Source organism: Eucyclogobius newberryi, unplaced genomic scaffold (genome assembly GCF_026437365.1).
Source record: "Eucyclogobius newberryi isolate DKJ021-1_F unplaced genomic scaffold, fEucNew1.0.hap1 SCAF_22, whole genome shotgun sequence".
In the NCBI taxonomy this organism is placed as follows: Eukaryota; Metazoa; Chordata; class Actinopteri; order Gobiiformes; family Gobiidae; genus Eucyclogobius; species Eucyclogobius newberryi.
This window is the reverse complement of record NW_027315857.1, coordinates 23144928-23160465: the sequence shown is the minus strand read 5'-3', so window position 1 is coordinate 23160465 and position 15538 is coordinate 23144928. Positions and strand designations below refer to the sequence as shown.

The window sequence follows — 15538 nt, the reverse complement described above, 5'->3', positions numbered from 1 at the left end:
TAAGTCTCTGTTTGTCCTGGTTGGAGTGTCATGGCAACAGCAGAAGGGTGTGTCGCTCCAGGATCTCGTTGGTCCGCTCGTGAACGCGGGTCAGAGCGCGGATGACGACGCGTAGGGCGGGCGCGGCCTCTGATTGGCTGCTCACGCACACCAGCTGCAGAAAGTACTTCCTGTCCGGGAGCGCCGCCAGAACCAGCTCCGCCGCGCTCTGCAGGAACCAGGAGTGATGAGGGGCCAAGGCCACGGAGTACGCCTCCCTGCAACAAGGCCGGGTTTAGAGCGGGTCTGGACCGAGTTTAGAGCGGGTTTAGAGCAGGTTTGGACCGGGTTTGGACAAGGTTTAGAGCGGGTTTGGACAGAGTTTAGATCGGGTTTAGACCGTGTTCAGACCGGGTTTAGAGCGGGTTTAGAGCAAGTTTAGACAGAGTTCAGACCGTGTTCAGACCGGGTTTAGAGCCGGTTCAGACCAAATTTAGACTGGGTTTAGATCAGGTTTAGACCGGTTTTCACTATTTCACTGTTACATTTTGGCCCGTTAAGGCCTTTTGAGGTCTGGCCCCCTCTCTCTCTCCCTCAGAGCTGTCAAGTGCCTCATTTGACTGGTTTGATTTCTGCCATGGTCTAATGAGGCTGTTGTAGACTGAGGGGAGGAGACTGTTCAAACCATTTCCATCAGATTGAAAATTACTTTTGGCCTGATGAAATGATGATTATGATGCCCATAATAAAAATAGGACAAATTTATTTACATAAATCTGGATTATTGGAGTCGGACTCTCTTGTGGAACGGTCTGGTTTAGTTCTTAGTTCTGGTTTAGTTCTTAGTTCTGGTTTAGTTCTTAGTTCTGGTTTACCTGCCGATCTCTCCTGGGGTCTTATAGGCTCCATTTTGGTCTGGACCCTCGGTCAGACCCTGTAGAACCAGTTTGACCCAGAGCATGGACCGGTGAAGCCTCAGCAAAGTCCGACATCCAGACTCCGTCCTGAAGGTGAATCCCACCAGACCCTGTTCAAGCTCCGCCTCCACCATCGAGCGCACAGAGCGGTAAACCTGCAACAACAGAGAACTGATTTAGGCTTAGTTTAGTCCTGGTTTAGTCCTGGTTTAGTCCTGGTTTAAGCTTAGTTTAGTCCTGGTTTAGTCCTAGTTAAAACCTGGTTTAGGCCTTGTTAAGTCCTTGTTTAGTTCTGGTTTAGTCCTTGTTTAGGCCTGGTTTAGTCCTGGTTTAGGCCTTGTTCTGGTTTAGTCCTGGTTTAGGCCTGGTTTAGGCCTTGTTAAGTCCTTGTTTAGTTCTGGTTTAGTCCTTGTTTAGGCCTGGTTTAGTCCTGGTTTAGGCCTTGTTCTGGTTTAGTCCTGGTTTAGGCCTGGTTTAGGCCTTGTTAAGTCCTTGTTTAGTTCTGGTTTAGACCTTGTTCAGGCCTGGTTTAGGCCTTGTTTAGGCCTGGTTTAGGCCTGGTTTAGGCCTTGTTAAGTCCTTGTATAGTTCTGGTTTAGACCTTGTTTAGGCCTGGTTTAGGCCTTGTTTAGGCCTGGTTTAGGCCTGGTTTAGGCCTTGTTAAGTCCTTGTTTAGTTCTGGTTTAGGCCTGGTTTTGACCTGGTTTTGACCTGGTTTAGACCTGGTTTTGACCTAGTTTAGACCTAGATTGACGGCCTTTCTCTTTAGTACAAAGTTGTTCACGTTGATTCTTGATGACAAAATAAACTCTCACATGTTGTAATAACTTTCTCATGTGTAATAACATGTTTATTGTGTAATAACAGCTTTATTACACATACCGTACTTGGTGGTAGTTACCCCTTGTGTGAGTCCACGTGCCTCTGGATTTGGACCGAGTTTCCCATGATCCTCTCCTGCGGACGGTTTGATTGACAGCTGTCGGATCAGAGCCACTTTGTCCTTGACTTTGTGGGAGAAGAATCCCACCATGGTCCCCAGAGACTCCATGAAGCTGCAGCACAAGCACTTCATCACGAGTTTGAATCAGAAACAAATGTGGATGTGATTGTTCCAGCTGCTGTTTGTCCTGAGTTTGAGTCTTGGATTAATTATTGGACTAATCTCTCTTTAGTCGAGATTTAGTCCTGGTTTAGTCCCGGTTTTTTCCAAGTTTATTCCTGGTTTAGTCTCGGTTTAGTCCTGGTTCAGTCCGGGTTTATTCCTGGTTTAGTCCTGGTTTAGTCCCAGTTTTTTCCCGGTTAATTCCCGGTTTAGTCCCGATTTATTCCCAGTTTAGTCCTGGTTTAGTCCCGGTTTAGTCCTGGTTTAGTCCTGGTTTAGTCCTGGTTTAGTCCTGGTTTTTTCCCGGTTTATTCCCGGTTTAGTCCTGGTTCAGTCCTGGTTTAGTCCCTGGTTTAGTCCTGGTTTAGTCCTGGTTTAGTCCTGGTTTAGTCCCTGGTTTAGTCCTGGTTTAGTCCCTGGTTTAGTCCTGGTTTAGTCCCGGTTTAGTCCCGGTTGTTGGTGGGACTCACAGTATGAGCTGGTCCCAGCTCTGTAGATAAGGCTCCATCAGGACGTCCCCCTCCTCACTCAGACACGCCCCCAAGTGACGCAGCAGCACAGAGCTCTGAAACGACTGGCCGGGACATTCCCTGAAGGCGGGGTTTTGGCCTGACTCCTCCCACTGAGCCGCTTCTAAATTTGACTCAGGCTGAAATAACAAACCGCAAAGTGGGACGCAATAAAAAAAAATGTTTTATGTTTGTTTTTAAGTATAACAAAGGGCGGGGTCTACAGGGGGGAGGGGTCTACAGGGGGGACGGGTCTACAGGAGGGAGGGGTCTACAGGGGGAGGCATCTACAGGAGGGAGTGGTTTACAGGAGGGAGGTGTCTACAGGAGGGAGGGGTCTACAGGAGGGAGGTGTCTACAGGAGGGAGGGGTCTACAGGGGGGAGGGGTCTACAGGAGGGAGGGGTCTACAGGGGGGAGGGGTCTACAGGGGGGAGGGGTCTACAGGGGGGAGGCGTCTACAGGAGGGAGGGGTCTACACGGGGGAGGGCTCTACAGGGGGGAGGGGTCTACAGGAGGGAGGCGTCTACAAGAGGGAGGGGTCTACTGGAGGGAGGGGTCTATGGGAGGGAGGCGTCTACAGGAGGGAGGAGTCTACAGGAGGGCGGGGTCTACGGGAGGGCGGGGTGTACAGGAGGGAGGAGTCTACGGGAGGGCGGGGTGTACAGGAGGGAGGAGTCTACGGGAGGGCGGGGTCTACAGGAGGGAGGAGTCTACAGGAGGGCGGGGTCTACAGGAGGGCGGGGTTTACAGGAGGGCGGGGTCTACAGGAGGGCGGGGTCTACAGGAGGGCGGGGTCTACAGGAGGGAGGAGTCTACGGGAGGGCGGGGTCTACAGGAGGGAGGAGTCTACGGGAGGGCGGGGTGTACAGGAGGGAGGAGTCTACGGGAGGGCGGAGTCTACGGGAGGGCGGGGTGTACAGGAGGGAGGAGTCTACGGGAGGGCGGGGTCTACAGGAGGGAGGAGTCTACGGGAGGGCGGGGTCTACAGGAGGGAGGAGTCTACGGGAGGGCGGGGTCTACAGGAGGGAGGAGTCTACGGGAGGGCGGGGTCTACAGGAGGGAGGAGTCTACGGGAGGGCGGGGTCTACAGGAGGGAGGAGTCTACGGGAGGGCGGGGTCTACAGGAGGGAGGAGTCTACAGGAGGGCGGGGTCTACAGGAGGGCGGGGTTTACAGGAGGGCGGGGGTCTACAGGAGGGCGGGGTCTACAGGAGGGAGGAGTCTACGGGAGGGCGGGGTCTACAGGAGGGAGGAGTCTACGGGAGGGCGGGGTGTACAGGAGGGAGGAGTCTACGGGAGGGCGGGGTCTACAGGAGGGAGGAGTCTACGGGAGGGCGGGGTGTACAGGAGGGAGGAGTCTACGGGAGGGCGGGGTCTACAGGAGGGAGGAGTCTACGGGAGGGCGGGGTCTACAGGAGGGAGGAGTCTACGGGAGGGCGGGGTCTACAGGAGGGAGGAGTCTACGGGAGGGCGGGGTCTACACATTTCTCTCAGATTTGAAGGTGCAGATTTTATTTTGAAATCTCACCAGTAAAAAAGAGGTTAAAATGACTTTGCGCGTGAACTCGGCCTTTACCTTGTGTCGGTGAAACGTGAGACAGGGATGCCACGGCGAGCCACACCCGGCCCCGCCTCCCGCTCCTCCGCCCTGAGCTGAGGAACGCACGGAAGACGAGTGTTTACGCTAGAGCCGTTTCCATGGTGACGGCAAACACACGGGCTGCAACGGTCAGTTTAACAGTCGATTAATCGTGAATATTCAGAGTGACGGAGGAATAGTGGCTGTGCAGTTAGAGCAGGAAACAGGAGGATTGTGGGTGAAGTGGAGCAGAGGAGGCAGAAGAGCGGGACAATGGAGCAGACATTCAGCACTTTCAGAATAATCAACAATTTTACACCAAGATTAACTCACCCTGAGCTCGTGAAGAGGAGCTTTTAGGCTTGGGAATGAATAAATGTAAATGTTGATAAAACTCACGTAACCAGAGGGAGCTGAGGAGCAGCGTCAGAGCCAAGATGGCGGCCGTGAGCAGAACCCGGAGCCGGTTTCTTCTCATTTCTCTGCAGAACTTTCCGCACGAACGCGAGTCATTCCTGCCCGGGCTCGAGCCGCTGTCCCCGGTCAAAGTTCGTCCGACTCGTGACCTTTGCTCCAGCTGTGACAGGGACACGTCACCAGTGCGACTGCGCCACCTGCTGGAGCGAGGCTGCACACACGAGCGGGACGAGCGGGCTCACGGGGGCTTTACGGGTGCTTTACAGGGTGCTTTACGGGTGCTTTACAGGTGCTTTACAGGTGCTTTACAGGCGCTTTACAAGCGCTTTACAGGGGCTTTACAGGGGCTTTACAGGGGCTTTACAGGTGCTTTACAGGTGCTTCACAGGTGCTTTACAGGTGCTTTACGGGTGCTTTACGGGTGCTTTACGGGTGCTTTACAGGCGCTTTACAGGTGCTTTACAGGTGCTTTACAGGTGCTTTACAGGGGCTTTACAGGTGCTTTACAGGTGCTTTACAGGTGCTTTACAGGTGCTTTACAGGTGCTTCACAGGTGCTTTACAGGTGCTTTACAGGTGCTTTACAGGGTGCTTTACAGGTGCTTTACAGGTGCTTTACGGGTGCTTTACAGGCGCTTTACAGGTGCTTTACAGGTGCTTTACAGGTGCTTTACAGGGGCTTTACAGGTGCTTTACGGGTGCTTTACAGGTGCTTTACAGGTGCTTTACAGGGGCTTTACAGGGGCTTTACAGGTGCTTTACAGGTGCTTTACAGGTGCTTTACGGGTGCTTTACAGGGGCTTTACAGGTGCTTTACAGGTGCTTTACAGGTGCTTCACAGGTGCACTGTGTCCAACGGCTCGTCTCCATGGAGATGTGATTGATCGTTCCATGTCTTTCATTCACCGCGAGTTACAAAGGAGTTTTATCACGAAAAAAAAAACTTATGGTACGTGTATTTTTATGTGAGCGGATTGGCCTTTCCACAGATCTGACCGGTAGAATGTCCCCCAGACAGGGCCCGTTCTAGGCATTTGGAGGTAACGACCCAAAGTGTGGGTCTGGATGAAGCATGAACTGAGATGATAAAAATGTTAAAGTCATAAAACTGTATTTAATCTGTCTTTTTTAATTAAAAAAAACTGTCAGTTTTAGTCAAAAAGGACCAGATAACAAAACAAACTAGTCAAATAAATACAATTAACCGCTTGGTCTTGGATTAGAGCCTGGTTTAGTCTTGGTTTAGACCTCAGTTTAGTCCTGGTTTAGTCCTGGTCTAGTTCTGGGATTAGTCTTAGTTTGGATCTTGGCTTACTCCTGGTTTAGATCTTGGTTTAGTCCTGGTTTAGATCTTGGTTTAGTCCTGGTCTAGTCCTGGTTTTGTCCTGGTTTAGATCTTGGTTTAGCCCTGGTTTAGTCCTGGTTTAGATCTAGGTTTAGTCCTGGTTTAGTCCTGGTTTAGACCTGGTTTAGACCAGGTTTAGTCCTGGTTTAGCCCTGGTTTAGCCCTGGTTTAGTCCTGATTTAGTCCTGGTTTAGACCTGGTTTAGTCCTGGTTTAGATCTTGGTTTAGTCCTGGTTTAGTCCTGGTTTAGAGCTTGGTTTAGTCCTGGTTTAGTCCTGGTCTAGTCCTGGTTTAGTCCTGGTTTAGAGCTTGGTTTAGTCCTGGTTTAGTCCTGGTTTAGATCTAGGTTTAGTCCTGGTTTAGTCCTGGTTTAGTCCTGGTCTAGTTCTGGGATTAGTCTTAGTTTGGATCTTGGCATACTCCTGGTTTAGACCTGGTTTAGTCCTAATTTAGTCCTGGTTTAGCCCTGGTTTAGTCCTGATTTAGTCCTAGTCTAGTCCTGGTTTAGTCCTGGTTTAGCCCTGGTGTAGTCCTGGTTTAGTCCTGGTTTAGTCTCTGTTTAGTCCTGGTTTAGTCTCTGTTTAGTTCTGGTTCAGTTTCAGGGGAAAAACAACTCCAAAACCGTCTTTTATTCCATTTTATTCCAAATCCACAGACGCGACGTGTAAAACATTTGGATTTGTGCTCACGACGTTTCACCACAAACAATCCACACATTTTATGGCTTTAATCACATAAATATTGTCTTAATTATTAAAGAAGATCAAGTCTCTGGAGGAAGAAAGGTGCTTTTCTCAAATACTAAAAATAGGATTTGTTGAGGTAAAAATGGTCAGAAAAAAGGTAAAAAAGAGATTAAAAAGGCGTTTAGAGTCATGCATAGAAGAAGAAGTGAACACACAAGGAAATGAACTGTTCCAGCTCGTGGTGGAAACTAGTGATTGTTGTTTTGAAGATATGCAACGTTTTAATATTGAGTCTATCGTTAATAATAAACAAAAAAAAACTTCTGTTGTAATCGTTAGTAGTAAAAATTAAGAAAAAAAAAACTTATGTTGTATATTGTTAGTAATAAACATTAAAAAAAAAAGTATGTAGTTTATTGTTAGTCATAAAAATGAAGAAAAAAACCCTTATGTTGTATATTGTTAGTAATAACAATGAAAAAATAAATAGTAATAACTTATGTTGTAAATCGTTAGTAATACACATTTAAAACAAAACAAAACCCTTATGTTGTAAACTTTCAGATAAAGGTTTAAGGTGATATTTCACAAATAATTTGACATTTGACACAATAATTAAACCTCAGCTGCACGTTTAAGACTGTTTCAGACGTTTCTGTTGGATTGACATCAAATCCCTCGACTTTTTGTTCTCGTCACTCCAACAACACCTTTATATTTTCCTGTTTGTCGACGCCAGCGGACACCTGAAACGTCTCGCCTGAAACGTCTCGCCTGAAACGTCTCGCCTGAAACGTCTCGTCTGAAACGTCTCGCCTGAAACGTCTCGTCTGAAACGTCTCGTCCTGTAGCTCACGCTTTATTGTTTTCTGGTGTAAAATCGGTGAGAAAAGTGAACCGAAGTGCATGGTGTGGTTAGCCACTGGGTTTAACCAATCACAGTGAAGTGCGCTCAGGCGACGCCCACAGTGTTGGTCACACTTAAAGGCAGGAACCGAATGTGAGAACATGAAACCAGATCAAAACTAAACTGTGATCTCGGCTCTAAACGTTGAGGAACAGTGGCACATGAAAAGATAAGAAAGAAGGTCGCTTCACACTCCCTGGTTTGGTCCTGGTTTGGACCTGGTTTGGACCTGGTTTGGACCGGGTTTGGTCTTGTTTGGTCCTAGTTTGGTCTTGTTTTGGTCCTAGTTTGGTCTTGTTTTGGTCCTGGTTTGGTCCTGGTTTGGTCCTGGTTTGGACCTGGTTTGGTCTTGTTTGGTCCTAGTTTGGTCTTGTTTTGGTCCTAGTTTGGTCTTGTTTTGGTCCTGGTTTGGTCCTGGTTTGGTCTTGTTTGGTCCTAGTTTGGTCTTGTTTTGGTCCTAGTTTGGTCTTGTTTTGGTTCTGGTTTGGTCCTGGTTTGGTCTTGTTTGGTCCTGGTTTGGTCTTGTTTGGTCCTGGTTTGGTCTTGTTTGGACCTGGTTTGGTCCTGGTTTGGTCTTGGTTTGGACCTGGTTTGGACCTGGTTTGGTCCTGGTTTGGTCCTGGTTTGGACCTGGTTTAGTCCTGGTCCTTGGGTCAGTTTATTCCTGACTTAGACTTGGTCTGAATCTTTGTCTAATTTAGTTCCGGGTTTTTAGGCCCCAATCCTAATGTAATATGTGTGAATGTGTCATGAGATCTTTGCAGAAATGGTTGAAGAAGTCTGGCACGGTCTGGTTTGGCACAGTTCAGGTCGAGGTTAGAAAAAGAGCAGCTGTTAGCAGAGATTCTTTGGGTTTCGACCTGGTTTAGTCTGGATGTGGACCTCGTGTAGTCCTGGGGAAGAGAAAGACAGTAAAACAGAACAAAGACCTTTGGCACAGGAAGCCTCACTGTAGTTAGACCCGCTTTAGTCCTGGTTTAGTCCTGGTTTAGTCCTGGTTTAGTCCTGGTCTTGAAGTAGGTCCAGCTTAGTCTTGGTATTGTTTTGGTCTAGGATTTGTTTAGTCCTTGTTAAATGGTCACCTTGTCCTAGTCTAATCCCGGTTCTGTCTTAGTTTTGTTCATGTTTCATTTTAGCTCAGTCCTGGTCCAGTCCTTATTTAGTCTTGGTCTTGTCCTTGGTTTGGCCCTTTTTAGTCCTGGGTCTACTCATAGCTTTGCCCTGGTTTTGTCCTAGTTTTGTTCTGGTTCAGTCCTGGTTTAGCCCTGGTTTAGTCCTGTTTTCGTCTCATTGTTGTTCAGTCCTGGTTCAGTTGTGACTTAGCCCTGGCTTAGTCCTGGTTTAGACCTGGTTTATCCCAGGACTGTTACACTTGTCGCTGGAGTTTCGTACAGACTGAACGTTTCGCTTTGGTCTCTTCAGCACAGGCTCTCTTCTCCTTCCTCTTCCTCTTCCTCTTCCTCTTCCTCGCGCTCATCATCTTCTTCCTCTTCTTCTTCTTCTTCTTCTTCTTCTTCTTCTTCTTCCTCTTCTTCTTCTCCTTCTTCTTCTTCTGTGCTTTCACGACGAGCCGATTTGCTCCAGGTTCGACCCCAGCCGCTTTCGACGAACCTGAAAAAGTGTTTTAAATCCACCTGTCATCCTGTCGTGGTGTTTTGTTCCACTCGCACACACTTTGAACACGCTCCTCTCCGTTTTTAAACACACTTCTGCACCGCGCTGCCCCCTGGTGGTGGTTTCAGAGGATCTCACCTGGCTGTGTCCGGGGCGGAGTCTTCGTCTGCAGAGCCCAGAGAGAGAGCGCGTGTCGGGCCGCAGTCCCAGCAGCTGCAACACAGGAACAGAAGAGACTATTAAGAAGCATAAATCATAAACAGATACAGTCGCTGGTGGTGCAGTGGAACAGGGCGTGGCACGTGTGCGGTCGCTGCCACCACAACGTCCAGGTTCGGAGTCTTGCCAACTGTCTGTTCATGAGTCTGAAGTGACACGCTCTGCTGCCATCTTGAGGACGACAGCCGCATGCTCACTGTGGGCGGAGCCAACAAGTCTGTAAACAAAGGATTCTTTCTCGTCTGCCACGCCCCCAAAAGACCCTGTTTGTCCAGAAGTGTGTGACTGTGGTCAGGAGGGATCAGTGGACTTACAGAGATCACTCCAGACTGAGCTGCTTGTTTCAGGTCGTTAGCAGCTAATGCTAATGCTAGTTTACTTGTTACTGCGTGGCTATGCTAACAAACGTTAGCCTCCTTACAGACAGTTTTAAGGAGCCTCATTTCCAACTGTCCGGGTGTTATATTTAAGGATCAGGCACAAAGTTCGTGCACTTGAAAGTTCTGAGGCCGTGTCCACTGCAGAGGGCGTGTCCGGTGCAGAGGGCGTGTCCGGTGCAGAGGGCGTGTCCGGTGCAGAGAGTGTGTGGACGAGGAAGAGCAGATGGAAACGTCTACAAGTTTGTTGTCGCCGCTGTAGATACGGATCAAAGCCCAGAAAGTCCGTCTTCTTCAAGTATCGACCCTGCATCTAATACAAACTCATGCGCATCGGTATCGGATCAATAGTGCGATATTTGCCGTAGTATTACTTGGTATCGGATCAAATAAAAAATCTCCATTATCGCCCATCGCTGCCCCTAGTGAGACAAACGATCAATGACAATAGCAACATAAAAATGACACAAAAAAGAGACAAAAAAACAGAGATGAGAAAAAAAATTATAAAAATTGAAAAATAAAAAACTAGCCCCTGAAGCCCTGGAGCCGCACCTGATTGGCTGAAGTCCAAGTCCGTATGAGTCTGAGAGGCTGAAACTTCTCTGAAAATAAAAATGATGAAAATGAGATTCCGTTTTCTACTTTGTGAGCACCGAGCTGCACGATACGAGAGGTTTCACCCACAAGCGGTTTGTGACGAGCTCTCGGCGAACTCTCGAGTCGTCGTGCAGCTCTAGTGCTAAACGTAAAGATAAACTGAACGAAACTTGCCCTGTTCCCGATGGATTCCTGGAGGCGACGCGTGATCATGTCGTCCAAACTGCCCCTGGAGACGAGAGAACGGGAAAAACCTCCATTTTAGTCACGATTAGGACTTTTTAACTATTTTTTAATGATTATAACTATTTCTACAATCAACAAATCAAATTACACATAATATGGTTGGTTTTGATAACGATTTTTTTTTTTTTTTAATGAGGCTCGAATACCCCTTATCCCCGCCCACATCCCTACTACCTCTTATCCCCGCCCACATCCCTACCCCTTATCCCCGCCCACATCCCTACCCCTTATCCGTATGAAGAGGCAGAGCTTATCGCTGTGAAGAGGTGGGGCTAAACCAGGGCTAAACCAGGAATAAACCAGGACTAAACCAGGTCCAAACCAGGACTAAACCAGGACTAAACCAAGACTAAGCCAGGTCTAAACCAGGGCTAAACCAGGACTAAACCAGAACTAAACCAGGACTAAACCAGGTCCAAACCAGATCTAAACCAGGGCTAAACCAGGTCTAAACCAGGTCTAAGCCGTTTTGGTTCGATAATGTGGTTTACAGTGAACAAAAATGTCAAACTGATTATGTATTTATTTTATAATTCAACACGAAGCATCTGCAGGTCGTGGAGATCTTTTTTGCGTTCGACTGGGGGAAACCCTCAGGGATCAGTTCTCGCCCCTGTACTGTTTGCACGTTATATTCTCTCCTTTTGCCAAATCCTTCAAAAACATGGTACATAATCCTACATCCTGTTTTTATGCAGACGTTTGCTGCATTTCCATGCCACCCTGACACGCCCGCTCCCAGGTTTGAGCTAAGCTAAGGCTCGGTTTACCCCCCTTAGTCTAATTTAACCGACCATAGTCTAAACAATCAACACGTATGACAAATAGTACTTTTCACGCTTTTGTCTCTACTTGTCTGAACTCTACACCAGAATCGTCCCAAAACACACAGGTCCAGGGTGTGGTCGGGTCTTGGGTGTGGCTTCGGGGGCGGTACCTGTGTGGGTGTGGGAGGAGTTTGTGCGAGTCGAGCAGGAGCAGGTGTCGCTCAGCGCGTTCGGCTCGATCCAACAACGACTCGATGAAAACCTGCAGAGATCACGACAGGGCTCAAGGTTCTCAAGGGATAAACGAGGATTTTGATTTCTTTTTTTTAAGTGATTATAAAGAAAAACATGAAATACAGTTGATAAACTTCATAAATACCTGGAGTTTGATTTTAGCTTCAGCTTCTCTCTGAGCCAAACTGTTGAGGAAACACTCAATCTCCACCATCTCCCTGAAACAGACCACAAACTGCTCTAAACCAGGTCTAAACCAGGACTAAACCAGGAATAAACCAGGACTAAACCAGGACTAAACCAGGTCTAAACCAGGACTAAATCAGGACTAAACCAGGACTAATAAAGGACAAAAAAAGGACTAAACCAGTTCACCTGGCGTGAACTGAGATCTCTAAACCGAGTCAAAAGTGGAGTAAATGTTCTCACTGCTGCTTCTGGTTCAGCTCCATCTCTTTGTCGTCCAGATCCTTCAGCAGTTTGCTCATGAGCTCCTCGGCTGCAGACACCTGAGAACGAGGGAATTTAACCATCAACCTCAACAGTTTAAAGTCCACATGATGTTTCTAATTCTGACTTAGTTTGGTGGTGTAGAACCTGTGGTAAATATTAATCACAGTTTTCATAGTTTTACTGCTGTTAAGTTGCAGCTTGTGAAGAAAAGTTGAAAATAGGAGTTTATTATGACAGGAAGTAGAGCAGATTCCCTCTGTGATGTCATCAGTGTGCGACACAGAGACAGTTGACACACTTTTCTGACAGTTTAAACCATCGTTCGACAAAAATAAAAGTGTTTTATGGTATTATTGTGTGTCAAATCATAACAGTTGTGCCATTTATGTGGACTTTGGTCCTTGTTTACAGTCTGGTTGCTATGGTAACAGCTGTGGAACTATGCTACGTTCCAGTCGTCCGAGTTCCGACCTCTAACTTCCCGCTGGAACACTCTCACGCCTTTGTTTTTGCAGTGAAACCTTTCGGGCGTTCGTACCTGTCCCGTGAGGTAAACCACGCGGCCGTTCAGCTCCTGCTTCTCCGTCCTCAGCGTCTCCTCCAGGTCCTTCTGTCTCCAGAGCTCCGCCTCCTTCTGGGCCAGTCGGGATTTGAGCCGGTCCACTTTACGGTTCACCCTCTCCTCCACCTCAGCCAGAGTCCGGGCCACTCTGGACCCGAGACCCAGACCAAGACCCAGTCTCTCCTCCAGACCGATGTCCACCGTCAAGAAGGCCTAATGGAGGAAGAACCTGGTTTAGACCTGGTTTAGTCCTGGTTTAGTCCTGGTTTGGACCTGGTTTAGACCTGGTTTAGACCTGGTTTAGACCTGGTTTGGACCTGGTTTAGACCTGGTTTAGACCTGGTTTAGACCTGGTTCAGACCTGGTTTAGACCTGGTTCAGACCTGGTTTAGACCTGGTTTAGACCTGGTTCAGACCTGGTTTAGACCTGGTTTAGACCCGGTTCAGACCTGGTTCAGACCCACCTCTGTGAGTTTTCTTCTGGGCAGGACCAGAGTCTGGAGCAGCTGGACTGAGGAGGTGGACGAGGCCAGATCCAGACCCTCCAGAGGCAGGGGACTTTCCTGGAGCTCTGTGCCCAGCGACCCTCTCTGAATCTGGGCAAACATCGGGCCGGGCAGTGGGAGCAGAGAGCGAGGTCTGGGGGGCCTCACACGAGCCTGGAACATGCAACACTGCAGGTTAGTCCTGGTTTAGACCCGGTTCAGACCTGGTCCAGACCTGGTTCAGACCCGGTTCAGACCTGGTACAAACCTGGTCCTGACCTGGTTCAGACCTGGTTCAGACCCGGTTCAGACCTGGTTTAGACCTGGTTCAGACCTGGTCCAGACCTGGTCCGGACCTGGTTCAGAGATGGTTCAGAGCTGGTTCAGACCTGGTTCAGACCCGGTTTAGACCCGGTCCAGACCTGGTTCAGACCTGGTTCAGTACCTGTGACAGCAGTAGGAGGGTCTCATAAGTGTGTTGTGTGATGAGGTGGACTCTGAGCTCCGCGATCGTGCTGAACTTGAACGCATCACCGCAGCGAGGACAGATGAGAAGTCCCGACATGTCCAGACCTGGTCCAGACCTGGTCCAGACCCGGTACAGACCTGGTTCAGACCTGGTCCAGACCCGGTACAGACCTGGTTCAGACCTGGTTCAGACCTGGTTCAGACCTGGTTCAGAACAGACAGAAATCAATCAATGGAGATCTGATTTTGTCATGGTTGAAAGTGTGTTTTCGTTTACATGATCCAGGTTGGAGGTTTTGGTACTTTAGTCCTGGTTTAGTCTGGTTTGGACCTGTAAAATCCACTTTTGGGCTGTGTTCACTTTGGTTTGAGCCCATTTGAGTCCTGGCCGTGTTTAGGCTTGTTTTAGTCCAGAATGTGATGTAAAATCTCACAAAAACACTATCAGGACAAAGCTAGAACCAAACCAGTAAAATAAAATAAATGAAATAAATGAAATAAATGAAATAAATGAAATAAATGAAATAAAATAAATAAAATGAAATAAAATGAAATAAATATTGTGAATGTTGTATTGAAGTTTTGCATGATTGGAGAAAACAAACAAAAAGAGCTGATTAGAAATACAAATTAAAAGCTGTATGTCGTAAACTTTCAAATGAAGGTATAAGGTGATATTTCTGCACTTTTGTGATTTTACATTTCACGTTTTTTTCATTTAATAAAACCTCACTGTTGGACTGACATAATATTGTTGTCGGGGTAGGCCTACTCCAATAAATCAATAATAAATGAATAAAATTAATAAAATGAATAAATAAAAAAAATAATAAAAATAATAAAATTAATAAAATTAATAAAATTAATAAAATTAATAAAATTAATAAAAATAGTAAAATTAATAAAATTAATAAAATTAATAAAATTAATAAAATTAAATTAATAATTGTTATATTTTTTGAAGACATAAACAAATGCTTTTTTTTTTCAACACAACAAGAAACATCAACGTCGCCCTGTTACGTCACTACAGTTCACGCGGGCCACGCCTTGACGCGCTTTCTTCTTGTTCAGTGAGGCGCGCGCTGATGCGGAGCCGTCAGGTCCGATCACCGGAGGGACTGACCCCCGCGCGCACCGTCACGTGGAGCATTTACACGGGTAAAACGCGGGGTTTGAAACACATTTAGGTTTGAAAAAGGATTTAAGAAAGAAATTTGACCAAATGTGAAAAGATGGAATTCGTGAAGTAATTTGTTTTGGATGTGACGGTGAAATCACGCGTCAAACATGAATTATCCACGAACCAAACTAGGTCAAGAGAGCAGAGCTAGACCAGGACTAAACCAGGACTAAACCAGGACTAAACCAGGACTAAACCAGGACTAAACCAGGACTAAACCGGGACTAAACCAAGACTAAACCAAGACTAAAACCAGGATCTGAACTAGGTCTGGAACACGTTTATCCAAGAAGGGGGTTCGCATCTTTTTATTTTTGTCTTCTTCTACTCCTGGTTTAGTCCTGGTTTAGTCCTGGTTTAGTCCTGGTTTAGTCCCGGTTTAGTCCAGGTTTAGTCCAGGTTTAGTCCCGGTTTAGTCCAGGTTTAGTCCAGGTTTAGTCCCGGTTTAGTCCAGGTTTAGTCCAGGTTTAGTCCTGGTTTAGTCCCGGTTTAGTCCAGGTTTAGTCCAGGTTTAGTCCAGGTTTAGTCCTGGTTTAGTCCTGGTTTAGTCCCGTTTAAGTCCCAGTTTAGTCCTGGTTTAGACCTGGTTTAGACCTGGTTTAATCCCGGTTTAGTCCCTGTTTGGATCTGGTTTAGACCTGGTTTAGTCCTGGTTTAGTCCCGGTTTGGTCCCTGTTTGGATCTGGTTTAGACCTGGTTTAGTCCCGGTTTAGATCTGGATTAGTCCCGGTTTAGTCCCTATATAAATCTGGTTTAGACCTGGTTTAGACTTGGTTTAGTCCTGGTTTAGTCCTGGTTTAGTCCCGGTTTAGACCCGGTTTAGACCCGGTTAGACCCGGTTTAGTCCCAGTTTAGACCCGGTTTAGAACTGGGGAACGCGCCCTAA

General features: G+C 47.4%; 2 protein-coding genes across 2 annotated transcripts; both read right to left on the bottom strand.

Moving 5' to 3' along the window:
* Positions 1-4576, bottom strand: LOC140372017 (ceramide-1-phosphate transfer protein-like). The gene is made up of 6 exons (XM_072459271.1): positions 4490-4576; positions 4088-4164; positions 2472-2650; positions 1798-1951; positions 855-1051; positions 1-257 (listed from the first exon to the last, which is right to left on the bottom strand). The coding sequence occupies exons 1-6, from the start codon at positions 4566-4568 to the stop codon at positions 29-31; spliced, it is 915 nt and encodes a 304-aa protein (XP_072315372.1). The 5' UTR covers positions 4569-4576; the 3' UTR covers positions 1-28.
* A 3098-nt stretch (positions 4577-7674) lies between these two features.
* On the bottom strand, positions 7675-13602 carry LOC140372113 (protein ZNF365-like). Its single transcript, XM_072459398.1, has 10 exons — positions 13447-13602; positions 12981-13175; positions 12493-12729; positions 11931-12010; positions 11647-11719; positions 11438-11529; positions 10429-10483; positions 10210-10259; positions 9197-9271; positions 7675-9055 (listed from the first exon to the last, which is right to left on the bottom strand). The coding sequence occupies exons 1-10, from the start codon at positions 13564-13566 to the stop codon at positions 8863-8865; spliced, it is 1170 nt and encodes a 389-aa protein (XP_072315499.1). The 5' UTR covers positions 13567-13602; the 3' UTR covers positions 7675-8862.
* Between the last annotated feature and the right edge of the window lie 1936 nt (positions 13603-15538).

Bases quoted from the DNA above. Each gene is read 5' to 3' on its own strand.
- LOC140372017 (XM_072459271.1), bottom strand. From the start codon at position 4,568: ATGAGAAGAAACCGGCTCCGGGTTCTGCTCACGGCCGCCATCTTGGCT. The intron at 2,651-4,087 runs GTAAAGGCCGAG...TTGTTATTTCAG, and splicing joins TCACGTTTCACCGACACAAG to CCTGAGTCAAATTTAGAAGC. The intron at 1,052-1,797 runs GTAACTACCACC...CTGTTGTTGCAG, and splicing joins CACGTGGACTCACACAAGGG to GTTTACCGCTCTGTGCGCTC.
- LOC140372113 (XM_072459398.1), bottom strand. From the start codon at position 13,566: ATGTCGGGACTTCTCATCTGTCCTCGCTGCGGTGATGCGTTCAAGTTC. The intron at 12,011-12,492 runs GTACGAACGCCC...CCTCGTTCTCAG, and splicing joins TGGTTTACCTCACGGGACAG to GTGTCTGCAGCCGAGGAGCT. The intron at 11,530-11,646 runs GTATTTATGAAG...TGATCTCTGCAG, and splicing joins AAGCTAAAATCAAACTCCAG to GTTTTCATCGAGTCGTTGTT.